This window comes from Bombina bombina, chromosome 4 (assembly GCF_027579735.1).
Source record: "Bombina bombina isolate aBomBom1 chromosome 4, aBomBom1.pri, whole genome shotgun sequence".
Classification (NCBI taxonomy): domain Eukaryota; kingdom Metazoa; phylum Chordata; class Amphibia; order Anura; family Bombinatoridae; genus Bombina; species Bombina bombina.
In genome coordinates, this window is record NC_069502.1 from 748,724,396 (window position 1) to 748,745,742 (window position 21,347).

At 38.1% G+C, this 21,347-nt stretch overlaps 1 protein-coding gene across 1 annotated transcript in view; it reads left to right on the forward strand.

Annotated features, from left to right (window-relative positions):
• The first annotated feature begins 8,042 nt into the window (after positions 1–8,042).
• MOCS3 (molybdenum cofactor synthesis 3) overlaps positions 8,043–21,347 on the forward strand; it is a 95,547-nt gene continuing 82,242 nt past the window's right edge. Inside the window, exon 1 of the mRNA XM_053711020.1 lies at positions 8,043–8,192. Coding sequence (XP_053566995.1) covers positions 8,097–8,192 — 96 coding nt within the window. The 5' untranslated portion in view covers positions 8,043–8,096. The remainder of the gene's footprint in view (positions 8,193–21,347) is intronic.

Here is a 21,347-nt window from a genome sequence, read left to right on the forward strand (position 1 = left end):
GTTAGCTGTGTATAAATAGAAATGTCTCATCAGGAGTGTAAGAGACTAAGCACCTGCAATGTAAACTATATAAATAGGTCAGGTCCCAAAACGATGTAGGATAGTCTGTCAACCTGCCTAGTGGTGTTAAGTCAAACTTAGTCTATGTTATAGCATAGGTAGAATAAAGAAGTCCTGCACCCACCTCAAATTTGAGCACAAAACATAGATAGCATCCTGATATAAGGAGAATACAAACAGCAAAACACAACTATGTATATATAGGTGCAACCAATATACATGTAATATGAGTGTAGTTAGATAAAATAGCTTTATTTTAAGTTTCAACCTCTCCTGTACTCGAGTAGGTAATTTAACTATACTTATGTGTCACAGTTAGGGGGACTCTATGAATTTTCCTTAAATAAAACCCTATGTCACTGAGAAGGTTCAGTCTGACCACTTAAACGTGAGTTTGTGGAAGGCTCAATGTATTCTATGTTAGGCCTTCTAATCACTTTTATAGCCTAATGTATGGAACAATGGTCTCTTCCTGACATTCTATTAAAGTAACATATGTTGACTGTTATCAGGAGTGGGCAGTTTGTAGAAAATAACAATAGAAACAAAGAACCGGTATATGTATGTTCTACATGCATCATTTTTCATAGGGTCCCAATTTACTCCGCATGTGTGACCCCCATCCTTAAACATAAATACAAACATAAAGAGAGTCTGAAAGGTTCAAGTGCCTGGTTGTGTACATCCACAGACACCTAGACAGTTATAACCTGCGCATCTAACAGAAACCAGTCAATAGGCCTTGGCACGGTATCCTTTAGCAGTCATTACACATGCCAAAACACCAAACTCACCCAACTCTGACCCAAAAGTAGCGTTCGGCAAGCTACACTCTGCTACTTCAAACGCTCTTTCCTCAGCCCACTCCGGTCCTCCGGCATTGTCCATTTAGCCAATAATGAAGCCATGTGGCTAGAGTAATTAGTTTGTTGGGATTGGCCGTTCTTCCTTGGGGTCATCCAGACCGAGCCTTGTGGTGTAGTCAATCAGAGGCATTAGCTCAGGTAGTCTGTCTATCCATTTTCCAGGTCTAGACTTCCCATCCAGAGACTCATAGGACACCGACATGACCACCACTCCAGTACTCTTCGCCCCGACAGGCCTGGTCCTCCACTCTCTCCACTACTGGTAAGTATTTTAGAGGTTCTAAATTCGGGTTGCATACTATCGCACTAGTAGATGGCATTGAGGACTCCAAATCAGTATCAGGGCTGCACTCTCCGGGCCATGTCTGTTGAGGTGGGAATGCTTGCGAGCTAGATGTCGTGTGAGAGTAGTCCTTGTCAGAAATAGCCGTTCTCAAGGTTGCCACAACAGCTAGTTCAAATTTGTTAAAGCAAAGATTTAAGCGCTCAGCGAGTGTCGTCATTATGTGTTCTGTGGAAGGTGCCATAGTTGGAGAAGCAACCCATGTAACGGGAGATGCTGACCAGACTAGGATGCTTCTTTGAGGTCTGATTATTCAGGCATAGCCCCAGTTTATCACAATCTGCAATGGTGAAGCTTTTGTTTGCCTCTTATACATTCAGTTGACAGAAGGTATGTAGACCATCCTGCAGAATCTTATTCCACTTTGTCCGTAAGAGCTAGGACCTCTGAATCTGTTATGGCGCACAAGATATTTAGTAGCCCTTTCTCAAGGTTTCTGACGTGTCCGTCAGGCTTCTGATATTGGAGACCGCTCAGTCATTTCACAGGTGCCTTACGTCTCTTTGCCCTTAAACATGTTCCCAAATGAACGTGAATTACCAGCTAAATTAAGAGTTTATTAGGAGCAGGCTAAGGAGCAGATAGATTGTGCGGCCATTTTCCACAACGGCTAGCTCCGCCCCTCCATATCTTATAATTTATTATAAAAAAACAACCATGCTAAATAGTTTCTAAATTTTGTCATGAGTTTAGAAATACCCAATGTGTACATGTTCTTTGCTTTTTTTTGCAAATTATAGGGCAATAAATATAAGTAGCACTTTGATATTTCCAAACCATTTTTTTTTCTTCAAAATTTGCATGTTACATTTTAACACTGATATCTGTCAGGAATCCCTGAATAACCATTTACATGTATATATATTTTTTTTAGTAGACAACCCAACGTATTGATCTAGGCCCATTTTGGTATATTTCATGCCACCATTTCACTGCCAAATGCAATCAAATAAAAAAAATAGTTTACTTTTTCACAAACTTTAGGTTTCTCACTGAAATTATTTACAAACAGCTTGTGCAATTATTGGTTGTAAATGCTTCTCTGGGATCCCCTTTGTTCAGAAATAGCAGACATTTATGGTTTTGGCATTACTTTTTGGTAATTAGAAGGCCGCTAAATGCCGCTGCGCACAACACTTAGGGTTGCCAGCTGTCCTTCAAAAAAATACTGGACAGCCAAAATGATAAGGTGGGGGAGTCGAAGCGTGGTAGGGTCTTGTTGCAGAGAAAAAGGCACACAAATTATATATATATATATATAAATATAAATATATGTGTGTGTGTATGTATATATATATATATATATATATATATATATATATATATATATATATATAATATAGATAATAAATATATATTGTATGAATATATATATATATATATATATATATATATAAAATAAATAAATATGTATATAATTGTCTGGGTGATGGTGATGATATAATAACATTTATTTAAAAAGACTGAGAGTGACTGAGACATACCTCATTGTTGTATTAATCATGTAACAGTTAACTGCGTCTCACTCTCAGTCCCTGGCTGCTTCAATGGATTATGTTGATAAGGACTCAGTCACACTGTGGGCATCTTGGGACCAAGTTTAAACAACAAAATCTTATATAATTGAGGCAATATTTACATGTCATAATACAATTTATACACACAGCCTAAAGCAGGCATGTCCAAAGTCCGGCCCGTGGGCCAATTGCGGACTGATATGGCCCCACAGATAATTTTACAAATATGCATTATACGGCCCCCCAGTGAGTCCCCGACCGTCGCTCAGTTTAGTCCCAGAGCGCCGCTCAGGACTCCTGAGATCTCTGGTTTGACGTCATCAGCCGGCACAGGAAGAAGGGGAAAGCCCAAATCTCGCGAGATCTCGGACGCACAGGAATCTGGCCAATTTTCATAATAGCACCAAAACGTCTCACAGGAATAAGCAAGGAGATATTTCAAGGTATAAAAAGTTCAATTTATGACATGTCATTCAATGTAAAAACGTAAAATACACAGCTTTTTCTTGGGAGAAATGTTATGAACATTCACATACCTACCCTGTGTACTTTAACCGCATTAGTGGGACTCTGAGGAGAGTAGTATTCACAGTTGCATATTTGGTTGCATACATAAGAGATCTATAATTACATACACATAGTTATATAATACTGGACTGTATCCAATTTTAATAATGGCAACTATAAATAAGAAAAGAAAAGTTGACAGTGAGGGACGCCGCTTCCAGGACAGGTGGAAAATGGAATATTTTTTCACTGAAATACAGAATCACTGTGTTTGTCTGATATGCCAAGAGACTGTGGCTGTTTATAAGGAATTCAATGTTAAGAGACACTACCAGTCGAGACATAGCACAAATTATGACAAGCTAACAGGGAGTGACCGCAGTGAAAAATTAAAGCAACTTGAAGCTGTTTTAATGTCCCAACAGCGATTTTTTACAAAAGCCTGTGAGTCAAATGAAAATGCCACAAGGGCTAGCTATGAGGTGGCAACGTTAATTGCTAAAAATTGCAAATCTTTTGCTGAGGGTGACTTTATCAAAGAATGCGTTATGAAAATGGTGCAGAATATCTGTCCCGAGAAGAAGCAAGAGTTTTCCAAAATTTGCCTGGCTCGTAACACTGTAGCACGGAGAATTGAAGAAATTTCATCAGATATTAAGAGACAGTTAACGTCAAAAGGAGTTGAGTTTGACTTCTTTTCAATAGCCTGTGATGAAAGCACGGACCTCTCTGATACAGCTCAGTTGCTGATTTTTCTGAGAGGGGTGGACGATGAAATGAATGTGACTGAAAAGCTACTTGACCTCCAGAGCCTTAAGGACCAAACAAGAGGAAATTATTTATTTGTTTCTGTTAGTTCTGCCATAGATGACATGAAAATGCCTTGGAACAAAGTTACTGGGATTATTACTGATGGGGCACCTGCCATGGCTGGTGAACGAAGTGGTTTATCAACCCTAATCTGTAACAAGGTGATCGAAGAAGGAGGCAAAGCTATTAAACTTCATTGTATCATTCATCAACAAGTTCTCTGTGCTAAACATCTCAAATATGATCATGTTATGAAACTGGTGCAAAAGACCATTAATTTTATTCGCTCTAAAGCACTGTGCCACCGCCAGTTTAAACAGTTTCTACTGGATATCCAGGCTGAATACGAAGATGTTTTATATCATAATGATGTAAGATGGCTCAGTAGGGGATCTGCACTGCAGCGTTTCTACTCTGTCAGAAAGGAAATTGGAGAATTCTTGGAAACAAAGGGACAACCGATGCGTGAACTATCTGATCCCATTTGGCTGGCTGATTTAGGGTTTCTAGTCGACATAACAAAGCATCTGAATGTACTGAACACGAGTCTTCAGGGCAAAGATGCAGCGGGAAACCAGCTTTATTCACACCTCAAAGCCTTTGGAACAAAGCTGCAACTTTTCCTAAGGCATTTGTCACAAACAGAGCCAAATACCATTCATTTTTCAGCGTTGCAGGAAATAATGAACAGTTTTCCACATGATGATATCAGTGCGCAAAGAAGCAGGTATGCAGCAGACATCACATCTCTGGCTGTGGAGTTTAAACGGCGCTTTCAAGATTTTGCAGCTATTAAAAAGGAGATCTCTCCATTCTCTGTTGACCCCAACGATGCTCCAGATCAGCTGCAGCTCGAGCTCATTGAGCTGCATTGTGACAGCGAGTTACGCAGTCGTCACCAACAGCTCTCTCTTGTGAACATTTACCGCCAACTGGATAAGAGCCGGTTTCAAGAGATTCGAACATTGGCTAAGAAAACGCTGAGCTTGTTTGGCTCATTATATTTGTGTGAGAAGACATTCTCTGTTATGAACTTTAACAAGAACCGCGTGAGGACAAGACTAAGTGACTCTCACCTGCGTGACATTTTGCGCATCAAAACCACAGCCTTTGAACCAGACCTAGTCTATGTGCTGCAGTCCAGATCTCAGTTTCACCCTTCACATTAGTGCAGGCAAGTTTGTTTTTTTCAATTGAGATGAATACATTGTAAAATTTCAGTTAATGTCAGTTTAAATCAGTTATAAATATATTTGAACACATGTATACTTGGTGTTATGTTCCTGTTCACATTTTCTGAACTTAAAAGTTGACAGACAACCTTTATTAGTTTGTGTAATGTACTTTACAATGTTCCTGACATATTTCAGCTTCCTGTTTTTTTATATTAAAGGCAGAGTGATTTAACACCTGTTTAGATTTGTCATCCAAGTCACAAAATGTAAAAGTATGCCGTTTTCAATAAACTTTGCATAAAATAGTTAATTTGCATTTATTTTAAAATGGTTCAAAGAATGTCAGCCCTCGCACATGTTCACTTCATGAAATCTGGCACTCTTCCAAAAAAGTTTGGACACCCCTGGCCTAAAGGTATTTTTATATTTTTTTTATTACTTTAGTATACATAGTACAATCAGAAAAAGTAGAGTAGTGAAATCAGAAAGGTAACAATTGTTTAAAATAAATATAGAGGAGAATTAGCATTTTAGAAGAAAAAAAAAAAACAGATGCAAAGATGTTTGTGACTTAATAATTTGTATTTATTTTTTTGTAAATATGAATAAAAAAGTTTGGATTTTGTAACAATTCTGGATTTTGGAATTCTGAATTTGGGTTTTTGTACCTGTATATAATTAATAAATATTATAAAATAAAATGTAAAAAGTAATCATGGGGTGGGAGGTATCAAGCGGGTGGGTAAACCAGAGGCGTAACTAGAAACCACAGGGCCCAGGTGCAAGAATCTAAGAAGCCCCCCCCCCCAAAAAAAGATGAATTTGATACATATTTTTTGTTTTTTTACATTTAACACAGAAGTAAAAAAATGTGAATCAGATTACATGTCTGCAAAAGGAGGTACCCTGTGCCCACAGTCTGTGAGATGGTCTGACCCCCTATTACTGTATATAGTGACACTGTTTAACCCACCAGTACTGTATGTAGTGAGTTAGTGACACAGTCTGTAATCTGCCCGTGAGATGGCTGGCCTGATCCTACCCGCCCCAGTACTTTATAAAGTGACCACAGTAGACTGTGACATGGTCCAGCCCCCCGTTCTGTATATAGTGGTACTGTATAATGACACTGTTTACCCCCCGCCCCCCCATACTGTAGTAACAAGGTCTGTAATTGGATGGTTCCACAAACATACACACACACATGTACATGCATAAATACACACACAGTCACATACATACATACACACATACACACACACAAACACGCATAAACACCAATGGGTAAAACAGAAACACTAACCCCTGTAGTCAGAGACACTAGTGAGGCATCATGTCACACTCACATGATATCAGTGCAGGCAGTGGCAGGTCAACGTTTTTTATTGGGGGGGGGGGATTTTTTTGAAGCTGGGCCCCCAGCCTCAGGGGCCCAGTCGCAGGTGCGACCTCTGCACCCCCTATAGTTTCGTCCCTGGGGTAAACCCTACACTACAGCAAATGTTAAAGGGACACTCAAGTCAAAATTAAACTTTCATGATAGAGCATGCAATTTTAAACAACTTACCAACTTACTTTCATTAACAAAATGTGCACAGTCTTTTTACACTTTACACTTTTTTGGTCACCAGCTCTTACTGAGCATGTGCAAGAATTCACAGAATATGAATACGGGGGGGGGGGGGGGGGGGAGTGGAAATAGACATAACTTTGAAATTTGTCTTGTTATCATGCATTTGTTGTTTATGCAAATCTACTGTATTTACTGGTCCTTTAACCTTACAAGCTAATTGGTTAACCCCTTCGCTATCGGGAATTTTAGTATTGTTTGGGCAGTAGCAATTAGCTGCCTTCTAATTGCAAAAAAACAATGGCAAAGCCTTGCATGTCTGCTGTTTCTGAACAAAGGAGATCCCAGAGACGTTTTTACAACCATTTGTCTTATGACTGCAATAGTTGTGTGTAAATCATTTCAATGAGAAACCCAAAGTTTTAGAAAAAGTTAACAATTTCCTTATATGATTGTATTTGGTAGCAAAATAGTGGCATGAAATATAAAAATGGACCAGAGCAATACGTTGGGTTGTCTACTTTAAAAATATATAGAGTTTCAGGGGTACATTATGAAAATGTAGGCAAATCTACTATACCAAATGAAAATTACCCCATTGCACAATTTTAGACATAGCTGCAGATTAAAACCTTAAAATAATAAAAAATAATGAAACATATTTTTGGTATTAGCTGATTCATAGGATACCATTACACTAATTTTGTATTTTCTACAGTTAGAAAGGAATAGGATTTTGTGGAATGTGATAATTCCTCTATTTTTAAGGAGTAATTTTACAATAATGTTTTACTTCTGTGAATAAATAGCTAGTTGAAATTGTCATCCAGTGAAAGCTCTTTTTATGCAAAAAAATAAATATATATGTGTGTGTGTGTATATAATAGGTCAAAAACAAACAAAGACTCTATTTCTGTTTAAACATAGTGAAAGCAAAAATGCTAACAATTCTCTAGTACTTTTTGCAAGTTTTCCTCTGACATTCCTTGTAGCAAAAGGGTTAAACTCTTCAAACACACAGGCTAGCTTCTACGCTACAAACACGCCTTAAATATACAAAAGAGTCAGAAGCTGTCATTGGCTGTTTCTCTCTGTGGCTGTGATTGGACAATGTTCCTTCGCTTCTAATTGGACAATGCAGTCCTCTATTCTTTGCTGTATGTAAAATCTACTCTTGCTTACAGTGCAGACAAACACATGTGGTATACATGAGCAGGCGGAAGTGCATAGTGCAGGGAAGGAATAGGCATGGACTCAGCTGACATAAAGTCACTCAGGGAAGACATCAGAAGGAAAGATGAAGAAATACAGAATCTTAGAAAGAAACTTGCAGCACTCCAAGAGGTAAATAAGCTGAATATGTAATTATAAGCACTAACCCTATTTATATCATGCACTCAGGGTTAGCAGCAATGATAATGAAGAAGAAGAATGTTTTTAATACCTCACAAATGTACTTTATGATGTGTGTACATATATATATATATATATATATATATATATATATATATATATATATATATATATATATACACCAATACTGATATGTAATTGTATTTTAGCATTTTAAATCATTTTCCAAGCCATACAACATTATTTTAAGACAGTCATATTTTTATAACATTAAAAGGAAATAAAAGATAATAAAATAGGTCTGTGCACAGAATAGTGCAATTATAAAATGTTTTAGCTCATTTGAACATTTTATTATTGATATTTTATGTCCCTTTATAATGAAAGTTCTATTTTGTAGAGTTAAATGGATATGAAACCCATATTTTTTTTTATTTAATGATTCAGATAAAGCATGCAACTTTATTCAACTTTCTATTTTACTCCTATTATCAAATTTTCTTTGTTTTCTTGGTATCTTTATTTAAAAAAGCAGGAATGTAAGCTTAGGAGCCGGGCCATTTTTGGTTCAGAACACCGGGTAGCACTTGCTGATTGATGGCTCCATTTAGCCACCAATCAGCAAGCACTACCCAAGTGCTGAAGCACAAATGTGCCAGCTCCTAAGCTTACATTCCTGCTTTTTCAAATAAAGATACCAAGAGAACGAAGGGGAATTGATAATAGGAGTAAATTAGAAAGTTGATTAAAATTGCATGCTCTATCTGAATCATTAAATAAAAAAAAAATTGGGTTTCATATCCCTTTAAAGAGACAGAGGCACTGCACCTTTACCCTATCAGCCATCTATTAAAAACAGTGACTATAATGTAGAATTTGTCTAAGTAGTGAATTCAGCAGCATGAATGTTGTACATTAACATGGTGAGTTTTTCTTAGTATCATTTTGGATTCTCAACCTAGATTAGGAGAGGGTTGACAATTTTTGGCCAACAGGGCAAGTACAATACAGTAATGCTGCCCCCTTTCAAAATTTATATTTGATATTTAAAGTGATTGTGTACTGTCATTTTTTCTCCCCTTTACATTTTACATACTACAGTGTGTGTGTTACATTGTTTACAAATAGTTCCTTTACATTTATTTTGTTATTTGAAATAACTGATTTTGTCGGTTGCATCCCCACCTATACTGAAATTGTCTGTATGTATATAATGGTTAAAAAAAAAACAACTGAACAAGATGGTGTAGATGAAATAATGCACCTACTGGGGAGTTGTGACAGAGAGGTACTAAAATGTTACATTTCTAATGTTCTTTCTAAGTATTAGACTTTGAGTTAACAGTAATTTGATATTTTAATGAGGTCTGCTCTCCCTACAGGTTCAGACCATTGTATTTGGTCGTGGGTTCAATTAGCAGAAAAAGCAATTTCATATAAAAAAAAAAATCCTAAAAGAACAATTTCTCATACATTTAAATTCTGCAGCTGGCATAAGAAGTAATTGGAAACACTTACATGAAACCAAAATGTTTTCCTTTTGTGATTCAGTTAAAGTATGCTGTTTTAAACAACCTTCCAAGGTTACCTCATTCTCTTGGTGTCTTTTGTTGAAGTAGCAGTGCTACTGAGAACTACCTAAAAACATCTAGTCAGCCAATAACAAGAGACAAATGTGTATAGCCACCATCAGCAGCTTACTCCCAGTAGTGTAGGATATGTACATTTTATTTTTCAATAAAGGATACCAAGAGAACAAAGTACATTTGAACATAGAGGTGAATTTAACAGTGTCTTAAAATGACATGCTCTATCAGAATCATGCAAGTTTAATTTTGAATTTCCTATCCCTTTAAAGGGAAACTAATTTTACAGTATACTGTCCGTTTAAGAAAAAAGAGGCATTGAGTGAAACACTTGGAAAATCATAGAGGGTGTTTTAAATATATTTTTCCTAAAGCATGGGAGCTTTTATCACATTTTAGTAAATATTCTCCATTGAATTATATAGGTATTGTTTTCTCACTAGTTACACACTACGTGAATACAATATATTTACACAACATGCTCACACTACATGTGTGCACACTGATGCACACACCCCCTGCACAGTGCACACTGATGCACACACACCCTGCACAGTGCACACTGATTAGGGTTGCCACCTCGGCCATGTTTTCCTGGACACTTATGAGTTTCACATGCCGCGGGGTATGCAGAGGGGAACATGAATTGTACCCCTGCACAGCACATGAATAGTAATTCTTGACAGCACTATTCATGTTCTTCCCTGCACACCCTGCAGCATGTGTAACTCATAAGTGTCCAGGAAAACATGGCTGAGGTGGCAACCCTAACACTGATGCGCACACACACCCTGCACAGTGCACACTGATGCGCGCACACACCCTGCACAGTTCACACTGATACGCGCACACACCCTGCACAGTGCACACTGATACGCGCACACACCCTGCACAGTGCACACTAATACGCGCACACACCCTGCACAGTGCACACTGATACGCGCACACCCCCTGCACAGTGCACACTGATACGCGCACACCCCCTGCACAGTGCACACTGATACGCGCACACCCCCTGCACAGTGCACACTGATACGCGCACACCCCCTGCACAGTGCACACTGATACACACTATATAGGCATATTCTGCTCACTGACACAGTATTTGTACACTACATATGTGCTACATACAAACACCATATTGAAACAATGTAATTGAATACCCTGTTTATTAATACACACATACTGCATACACAGGCACAGTGCATAAACACATTGCAAACACACACCATTCCAGAGCACAGTGCCATCTACTTAGCAACCAATACACAATCTCTATACTTACTATACTCAGCACTGTGCTGCAAGCAGAAAAGCCATGTACCATACTAGTTAGCACAAATCCAATCCCAGTTGTTCAGTGAGAGGGGCTGGAAGTAAACATGACACACAGTTCTGCTCACTATAAAACAGTGTACACGTACAGCATTACAAGGGATTGTTATACAGCGTTTATAGTAAATGCCTAGCTACAAATTGAGACACAGCCTCTCTTATACCAGCAGATAAAACCCAATAATCAATGTATATATCTCCAATACTGCTGGAATAAGGTGATGTCAGAAAACAAACCTGAAATACTGCTGGTAACATGGCTCAGATAAAGGCTCCTGCAAAAGTGAATTAATACACTGTAACCCAATGGTTATATGTAGGATAGATACCTCTCTATGACACACAATTATCTGTATCCTTTGGTTTTGGGTATGAGAAGTGATGTCAAGTTTGGCATTGGTTCTCTATTTCACAGTTTTGAATAAATAACTGATGCATTGAAAACTCTAAAAAACATTTTCTGGTTCTCTTCCTATGACACGCAATTGCCATTATCATGGCCCAAAAGTATATTGGGAATGGTAAATGATGCCAACCTTTACGTGTTTGCTATATTTTACAATTTTCAGTAATTAGTTTATTAAAGGGACACTCAAGTCGAAATAAACTTTTAGAATTCAGAAAGAGCATTCAGTTTTAAGACACTTTCCGATTTACTTCCATCAAATTTTGCACAGCCTTTTTATAGTCACACATTCGGTGGAACAAAATCACAGGGTATATGTATACTATTCTGTGATTGGCTGATGTCTGTCACATGATACAGGGGGCTGGAATATGGGAGTAAAAATACATTTGGCAGAAAAAAAATCTACTGCTTATTTGAAATTCAGTAGGTGTAAAATCATTTTCTTTGTATTATGCACTTGTTCATTATGCAATTCTACTGCATTGATTGGTCCTTTAAGGGAATCTCAATAAAATCAGTGGCCCAATGATGATTACCCTATTAAAAATAGCACCATTGGCTTGATTAAGAACAACTGGATGAAGGATCAGACTTTGCATTCCCATGGTGAAATCAGTGGCACAGTGGTGATTAACCCTGTGAAAATATCAATTATTTAAAATTGTGAGAAAATGCCAATAATATCGCTTTCCATATCCAAAGTAGCATTGGGCAAAACTAATAACAATTGCCAGCCCATACCCCCCAACTGTCCCGATTTTCGTAGGACAGTCCCGATTTTAGGGGTCTGTCCTGGGAAGATTGACGTCCGTCCCGCATTGCCCCATTCATTTTTTTTTTTTTATTCTATTGGGCTCATACATGGTCATCACATGACCACATGCTACCAATACAGTCAGTGGTTTTTAACCCATGTGACTGCATGTGCCGTGTTGACTTGTCTTTGAGCTCAGGCATGGGAAGGTAGCGACCGTGCCGCGGTGTTGTCTCGAGGACTAACTTGGAAGTTCTGACTAGTCACCTCAGGAGCCTCACTGTGTCTACTTACTAGTGGAGTGTAGCAGTATGCTGTAAGTCTCTGAGGATGGCAGTCAGGACTACTCTGGTCACGGGTAAGATCTGAGAAAAGTTCAGAGTCGGATCATCAGCATTGCTAGAGATTTATCTCCCCTTTAATCCCAGGCTGTTTATACACAATTTATTGCTTTACAGCTGTATGATGGGTTTTGCAACATACTCCTAGCCCTTTCCCTGCAGTGTGAGGAGTGACCACACACAGTCTCCAATATTATGTCACATAAAGCAGGCATTGCTTCTAATCCTGCATGTTAGAAAGGTGGTTTTACTACCCAGGCAGGAGGGTGAGGGGACAAGGGGCAGGCTGATATCAAACTGTTGCTACAACTAAAAGTAGAAAGTAGAAAAAAGTCAGATCACTGTGTGTAGCGGCAGGGGGGGGGGGGCAAGGGCGGGGGGGATCGCGGCAGTGCGGGGGGGGGGCAATGTGTCTGCTGTCTGCTCAGCTGAATAGTTAAATTTTTTTGCAGAGTTATCTGTAGTGGTCTCTGAATCGTTTGGCAGCATAAGTAAATTATTTGAAAGTTGTATACAGGGCTAAAGCTTTTGTGGGATTTATGTACTGCTCCAAATGCCTTTTTTTTTACTCAGAGCACTTAATACCTGCTAAACCATGGGAGTATCATGTACAAACATAAGAAAAACACTGTACAAAAAAAAAGTAGCAGCTTTAATTTGTTAGGAATATTCCTTTTGCTGTCAGTTAAAACTTTTGCTTCAAGGAAAGTCTGCACACATTACCGGTTGCAGACTGGGGAAGGAGGCTAGGTGTTGTTACCTAGGCAACCAGAAAGCATCCCCCTAGTAACAAGAGTCAGTTATCAGAGTGCTTATACTTTTTTTTTTTTTTAAACTTCATGTGTATTATGTTCTGCCACTTGTTAAGCCCACTCCCCATCCCTTCTCCTGCCCACCCATATCACACGTTTGCTCGGGGGTCCCTCTTTTGGATTTTGAAATGTTGGGAGGTATGTAAGTGGGTGCAGATCCAGCACTGGGGTAACTACTCTGTACTGTGGAAAAACATATCAGATATGTTGAGTTATACACACTTCAAGTTCAGTAGTTGTCACTGCCTGTTCTTGTGACTTTGGCTGTGCCACGACTCTGGAGAATCTGCACTGTTCCTGTGCTAAGTAGCTTAATAATAAATATTTAATTAAATAGCCTCAGCACTGCAACTCAAGTGAAGATTAGTAAGGCCAGTGTAGTGATAGTCTCTCAAAGGAGGACGCCAGGTGTATGTCGCGGCCCGGTCCTCATGGTAAACTCTCAATTCAATCCGAGTGACTCATGAGCCAGAGCACTCTCCCTGCTGCTATAGACTTCCTTGATAGACTGTCCCTGCCTGACCTTACTAAGGTTCACTTGCTAGCTCTGAGGGCTAAAGCTATTTTACTTCCTATTTATATATTTATTTATTTGTATGTGTATAATATATATATATATATATATATATATATATATATATATATATCTATATATCTATATATATATATATATATATATATATCATTTTATTTATTTATAAAATATTTTATTAGGAAGGATACATTGAGATGTCTCTTGTTTTCAAGTATGTCCTGGATGAAAACATTGCATTGATAAAATAGGGTACAATAAAATACAAAAAACAATATTAATAAATAATATTACAAAATTTAACATAGAACAGGTAGGAAATATTTAATCAACCATGACAGGAGCATTCTGTTTTGAGATATGTATAGAGGGATCTCTTAAAGGATATTAGGCTAGGGGAAGGTTTGAAAGTGTGCGGAAGGTTGTTCCATAATTGTGGTGCTTTGTAGGAAAAGGAGGATCGAGCTGCTTTCTTTTTGTATTGAGGCAAGCTAAATAATGTGCTGGTACTATATCGGAGGTTATAGGAGGTGGGAATAACCGGTGAGAGCATTCTGCTCAGGTAGGGTGGGAGCTTCTCAAAAAAGCTCTTAAACACAAGGCTGGAAAGATCGAGGGTGCGTCTGGATTCCAACGACAGCCAGTTTAGTTCTTTTAGCATGTCACAATGGTGGGTCCTGTAGTTACATTGTAGCACAAAGCGGCAGAACGAGTTATACAATGTATTAAGTTTATTTAGGTGAGTTTGTGGTGCAGGTGCATATACTACATTCCCATAATCAATGATTGGTATCCGCATTTGCTGTACAATCTTTTCCTTTACTGTAGGGCTTAGGCAGGATTTGTTAATGTAGAGGGCACCTAGTTTTGGATAAAGTTTAGATGCAAGTTTTTCTATGTGGAGGCCAAAAGATAGATTGGGGTCTAACAAAATACACAAGTATTTGAAAGAGTGGACTGTGGTCCGTGTGCTATATGATTTTGTTTTAATGCATAGATGGGAATTTTGGAATTTGTGTAATTTAGGAACAGCTCCAAAGATCATTGTGACAGTTTTGTCAGTATTTAGGAAGAGTTTGTTTTTTGTGATCCACTTTTCTACCTATGTGAACTGGTCTTGGAGCACAGCCTCAAGTTGCGGTATATCGGATTTACTTGCTTAGACTACTGTGTCATCTGCGTACATGTGTACAGTTGAGGATTTGCAGACATTAGGTAGATCATTTATAAATAATGTGAAAAGTAGAGGGCCGAGAATGGAACCTTGGGTAACACCACACGTGACTGGGAGAGGGAGGGAGTCGCTGTCAGAAATGGAGACATATTGTGATTGATCCGAAATATGATCGACAATCACCAATACCTGAGTTTTTTAGTTTTTGCAATAGAATGTCGTGGTGTACTGTGTCAAAGACTTTTGCAAAATCAAAGAAAATAGCTTCTGTTAGGTCTCCTTGTTCCATGCCAGTTTGAATGTCATTACAAACTTTTAGAAGGGCAGTTGTAGTGGAGTGATTCGAGCGAACACCTGATTGATCAGTGGTCAAATAGTTAGATTGTTGGTAATACTCACATAGTTGCGTATGGACGCATTTTTCTAAGATTTTTGACAATACTGGGAGCAGTGATATTGGGCAATAGTTAGAAACCAAAGTAATGTCACCACTTTTATGTATAGGCACTACTCTTGCAGTCTTCCAAAGTTTGGGTATGTATCCAGACACCAAGGATTCTTTAATTAGGGCTGGGACAGGTTTAGCAATTGCCGACGCACTAAGCTTCAACAGCATTGCTGGGATTTGATCAGGTCCAGACTGGTTTTTAATTTTTAGATTATTAAGATGTTTCTTAATGACATTGATAGGTTCAGGTCTAAAATCTAACTTCTCTATATTGGGACTTTGCAAATTTAGTGGGGCCTGGTCCACATTTGTAGTTTCAGTATGTGTCATTTATTTGATTGGCAATCAGGGTTGTGGAACAACCGACAAAATAAATGTTAAAGGCATTTGCCACTTCTAAGGGAAGTTGCAGGATTTGGTTGTTCACTTTGACAGTGGAGGGTTGGGAGTGGATTGGGGGAGTTTGTAAGTTATTTATCATTTTCCAAAACTTTCTAGGGTTAGATATGTTCTAGTTCAGATTTTCAGAAATATTGGGCCTTGGCCAATTTTGTTTGTTTAGTGCATATATTTCGCCATTGTCTATATACACAGTGATCAATCATAGAGCCAGTACGCTTGAACTTTGACCACAATGAATCCCAAAACTGGAAAATTTGAATGAGGTCAGCTGTGATCCAGTTCGAATGTGCTCCTTTAACTCTCACCTTACGCAGCGGGGCATGCAAATTCCAAACTTGTAATAGTTCGGACTGAAATAATTCAACTGTATAGTCTATATCTGGGATTAGGTTTAATCTGTGCCAGGGGAGGTTCTTGATGTCATTTAGAAATGAATCAAGATTAAATTTTTTGAAAGACCTGGTGATTTTAATCTTGGGAGGAGATTTAGTAGCCTTTATTTTGCGCACGCAGTACACTAAGCAGTGGTCACTGAAACTGTTAGGGAGAACACCTGCTTCCTGGATCCAATCAGGAGAAGTGGAGAGAATCCAATCGTGCAGGGTGTGGTTATGGCTTTTAATGTTTATGTGAGTTGGGGAGAACATTAATTGCGTTAGTTGCAAAGTCTTAAACAGCGAGCAAGAACTATTATTTCTTTCATGTAATTGGCAAGAGTCCATGAGCTAGTGACGTATGGGATATACATTCCTACCAGGAGGGGCAAAGTTTCCCAAACCTCAAAATGCCTATAAATACACCCCACCACACCCACAATTCAGTTTTACAAACTTTGCCTCCTATGGAGGTGGTGAAGTAAGTTTGTGCTAGATTTCTACATTGATATGCGCTTCTCAGCTCTTTTGAAGCCCAGTTCCTCTCAGAGTGCAGTGAATGACAGAGGGATGTGAAGGGAGTATTACCTATTGAATGCAATGGTCATCCTAACGGGGATCTATTTCATAGGTTCTCTGTTATCGGTCGTAGAGATTCATCTCCTACCTCCCTTTTCAGATCGACGATATACTCTTATATACCATTACCTCTGCTGATTCTCGTTTCAGTACTGGTTTGGCTATCTACTTTATGTAGATGAGTGTCTTTTGGTAAGTATGTTTCTTTTATTTAAGACACTCTCAGCTATGGTTTGGCACTTTATTTCCTTTTTGCAGACTGTCAGTTTCATATTTGCGAAATGCATATTAAAAAAAATAAAAAATTCTTACCTGAAATTTTCAAATTGACTCTCTTTCTAAATTGCGGGCTGTTAGGCTCGCAGGAGCGTGAAATGCTATAATTTATTGTGTCATTCTTGGCGCGAGACTTTTTTGGCGCGAGAATTACGTTTCTTGACGTAACTTCGTCTTTTCATGTGGTTGCGTCATCTATGACGCACGTGTTTGTTGCAGACGTTTTTGGCACCAAAAAATATTTTGTCAGTTGTGGGCGTCATACTTGGCGCCAATCTTTCGACATTATTTAAGAATTCATTTCTTTTTGCTTCTGGTTCCAGAGGCTTATTTTGTTTTGCATTTCTTCCCATTCCTGAAACTGTCATATAAGGAAATTGATATTTTGCTTTATATGTTGTTTTTTCTCTTACATTTGCAAGATATCTCAAAACTGTTCCTGTATCAGAAAACACTGTTGGATTCCTGCTGACTGTTATCAGTCCTACCAAAGCTAAGTTAATTTATTTTAATGTTATGAATTTTTATCTTTAGCTATGGTTTGTAATAAGTTATCATGATAAACTTTTACATGCAGAGAAAATGTCCATAAGTATTAATGCATTGTCTGTTGCTATTCTTTTAACATATAATGTACTAGATATACCTGGGAATTTATAAGAATATTTTTCTGATTCTATTCAGAAGGCTTTGTCTGCCATCCCGCCTTCTAATAAAATGTAAAGGTCTTTTTTTAAAACTTCTCATTTTAGTTGATGAATTTTCAAATGACCGACAATATACTGAATTATCCTTCTCTGATGAGGATGTATCTGATTCAGAATATCCTCCATCAGATATTGACACTAACAAATCTACTTTTTTATTTTTAAATGGAGTACATTTGTTCTTTGTTGAAAAAGTGTTGATTATATTGGATATTGAGGAGACTAGTCCTCTTGATTTTAAGGGTAGCTATCATTTAAATTCTGTTTATTAACCTCCTGTGGTTACTTCAGAGTTTTTTTTTCCAGTTCCTAATACTAGGGAATGGAATAGGCCTGGTACTTCTTTTATTCCTTCTTTAAGGTTTTTAAAAAATTGTATCCTTTGCCAGCAGTTTGGAGTTTTGTGAAAAGATCCCCAAAGTTAATGGGGCTATCTCTACTCTTGCTAAACGTACTACTATTCCTATGGAAAATAGTATTTATTTTAAAGATCCTTCAGATGGGAAACTTGTATCTTATTTCTTTGGCTGATGTTGCAGCTGTTTCACCTTTTTTAGTTGGAAACTTTAGTGCAACAAGTATCGGATTATGATTTGTTTAGCATTGTTAACTTGATTCAACATGCTAATAATTTCATTTGTGATGCAATTTTTTTATATTATCAAAATTGAGGTTAAATCTATGTCTTTAGACATTTTAGCTAGAGGAACTTTGTGGCCTAAATCTTGGAATGCTGATTTGATTTCTAAATCCAGATTTCTATTTTCTTTCCTTCCAAGGTAATAAATTATTTGGTTCACAGTTGGATTCAATACTTTCAACTGTTACTGTGGGGAAGGGAGTTTTTTTGCCTCAAGATTAAGTTCTAATGGTAAATCTTAAGCTTTATTTCCATTTTTGTTCTTAATAAGGAACAGAAACCCAATTCTTCCCCAAGTAATATGTTTCTAATTGGAAGCTTTCTTCAAAATTGAATGAATTCAAGCCATTTAAGAGATCAAAGCCAGCCCCCAAATTCGCATGAAGGTGGTAGATTGGGTACAGAATAGGATTCAGAGTAAGACCGCCTGTGAGAAGTCTTTTTCTCTCTCACGTATTCCAGCAATCCCAGTAAAGGCTCAGACTTTCCTGAAGTGTGTTTCAGACCTGGAGTTATCTTGGGTATTCATACCAGTTCCGTTTCAGGAACGGGGTCTGGGGTTTTATTCAGAACTATTCATTGTCTCAAAGAAAGAAAATCTTTTTGAATTGTCATGTAAGAGTACCATCTTTCAGAATGGTGATTATAAGGTCTATTCTGCCTTTTGTTCAGCTAGGGCATTATTTGCCCACAATAGACTTACAGGATGCATATCTTCATATTCTGTTTCATTCAGATTATTTTCATTTTCTGAAATTCTCTTTTTTTGGACAAGCATTACCAATTTGTTGCTTTCTGGCCTAGCGACAGCTCTAGGAATCTTTTCAAAGGTTCTAAGTGTTTCCTTATTTGGACGATATCTTGGTACTTGCTCAGTCTTTTCGTTCTGCAGAATCTCATATGATTCAACTTCTGTTGTTTCTTCAAAGACATGGTTGGAGGTTCTTTTTACCAAAAAAGTTCCTTGATTCCTCGGACAAGGGACACCTTTTTTAGGTTTCCAGATAGATTGTGTCAATGTCTTTGTTTCTAACAGACAAGAGACAATTTATATTGGGTTCAGTTTGTCTGAACCTTCAGTCTCTATTATTTCCTTCAGTAGCTATATGCATGGAAGTTTTAGGTCTCATGACTGCAGCATCGGACTCGATTCCCTTTGCTCGTTTTTCATATGAGACCTCTCCAGTTTTTAATGCTGAATTAATGGTGCAGGGATTATTCTAGGATATCACATTTAATATCCTTGAATTATTATTATTATTATTATTATTATTATTATTATCAGATATTTGTAGAGCGCCAACAGATTCTGCAGCGCTCTGATCCTTGAATCCAAATATTCAACTATCTCTGTCTTGGTGGTTAGATCACCATTGTATAGCTCTACGGGTCTCTTTGGTTCATCCAACCTGGACCGTGATCACAACAGATGCAAGTCTTTTAGGTTGGGAAGCTGTCTGGGGATCTCTGACAGCACAATGGGTTTGGAAATCTCAAGAGGCGAGATTACCAATCAATATTTTGGAACTCCGTGCGATTCTCAGAGCTCTTCAGTTTTGGCTTCTATTGAAGAGAGAGACATTTATTGGTTTTCAGACAGACAATGTCACAACTGTGGCATATGTCAATCATCAGGGTGGGACTCATAGTCCTCAGGCTATGAAAGAAGTATCTCGGATACTTGCTTGGGCAGAATCCAGCTCCTGTCTAATTACTGCGGTTCATATCCCAGGTATAGACAATTGGGAAGCGGATTATCTCAGTCGTCAAGCTTTACATCCGGAAGAGTGGTCTCTTCACCCAGATGTGTTTTTTCAATTTGTTCAGATGTGGGGGCTTCCAGAAATAGATCTGATGGCATCTCATCTAAACAAGAAACTTCTCAGGTACCTATCCAGGTCCAGGGATCCTCAGGCGGATCCTTGGAGTTATCATCCTGCCTATATTTTTCCACCTCTAATTCTTCTTCCAAGAGTGATTTTCAAAATCATCATGGAACAATCGTTGGTGCTGCTGGTGGCTCCTGCATGGCCGCACAGGTTTTGGAATGTGGATCTTGTTCGGATGTCCAGTTACCAACCTTGGCCACTTCTATTAAGGCCAGACTTTATATCTCAAGGTTCGTTCTTCCATCAGGATCTCAAATCATTAAATTTGATGGTATGGAAATTGAACGCTTAGTGCTTAGTCATAGAGGTTTCTCTGACTCAGTGATTAATATTATGTTGCAGGCTCGTAAATCTGTGTCTAGAAAGATTTATTATCGAGTTTGGAAGACTTACATCTCATGATGCTCTTCTCATAAATTCTCTTGGCATTCTTTTAGAATTCTTAGAATTTTACAGTTTCTTCAGGATGGTTTAGATAAGGGTTTGTTTGCAAGTTCTTTGTAAGGACAAATCTCTGCTCTTTCTGTTCCACAGAAAAATTGCTAAACTTTCTGATATTCATTGTTTTTGTACAGGCTTTGGTTCGTATCAAGCCTGTCATTAAATCAATTTCTCCTACTTGGAGTCTTAATTTGGTTTTGAAGGCTTTACAGGCTCCTCCGTTTGAGCCTATGCATTCTCTGGACATTAAATTACTTTCTTGGAAAGTATTGTTCCTTTTGGCCATCTCTTCTGCTAGAAGAGTTTCTGAATTATCTGCTCTTTCTTGTGAGTCTCCTTTTCTAATTTTTCATCAGGATAAGGCGGTTTTGCGGACTTCGTTTAAATTTTTACCTAAAGTTGTGAACTCCAACAACATTAGTAGAGAAATTGTTGTCCCTTCTTTGT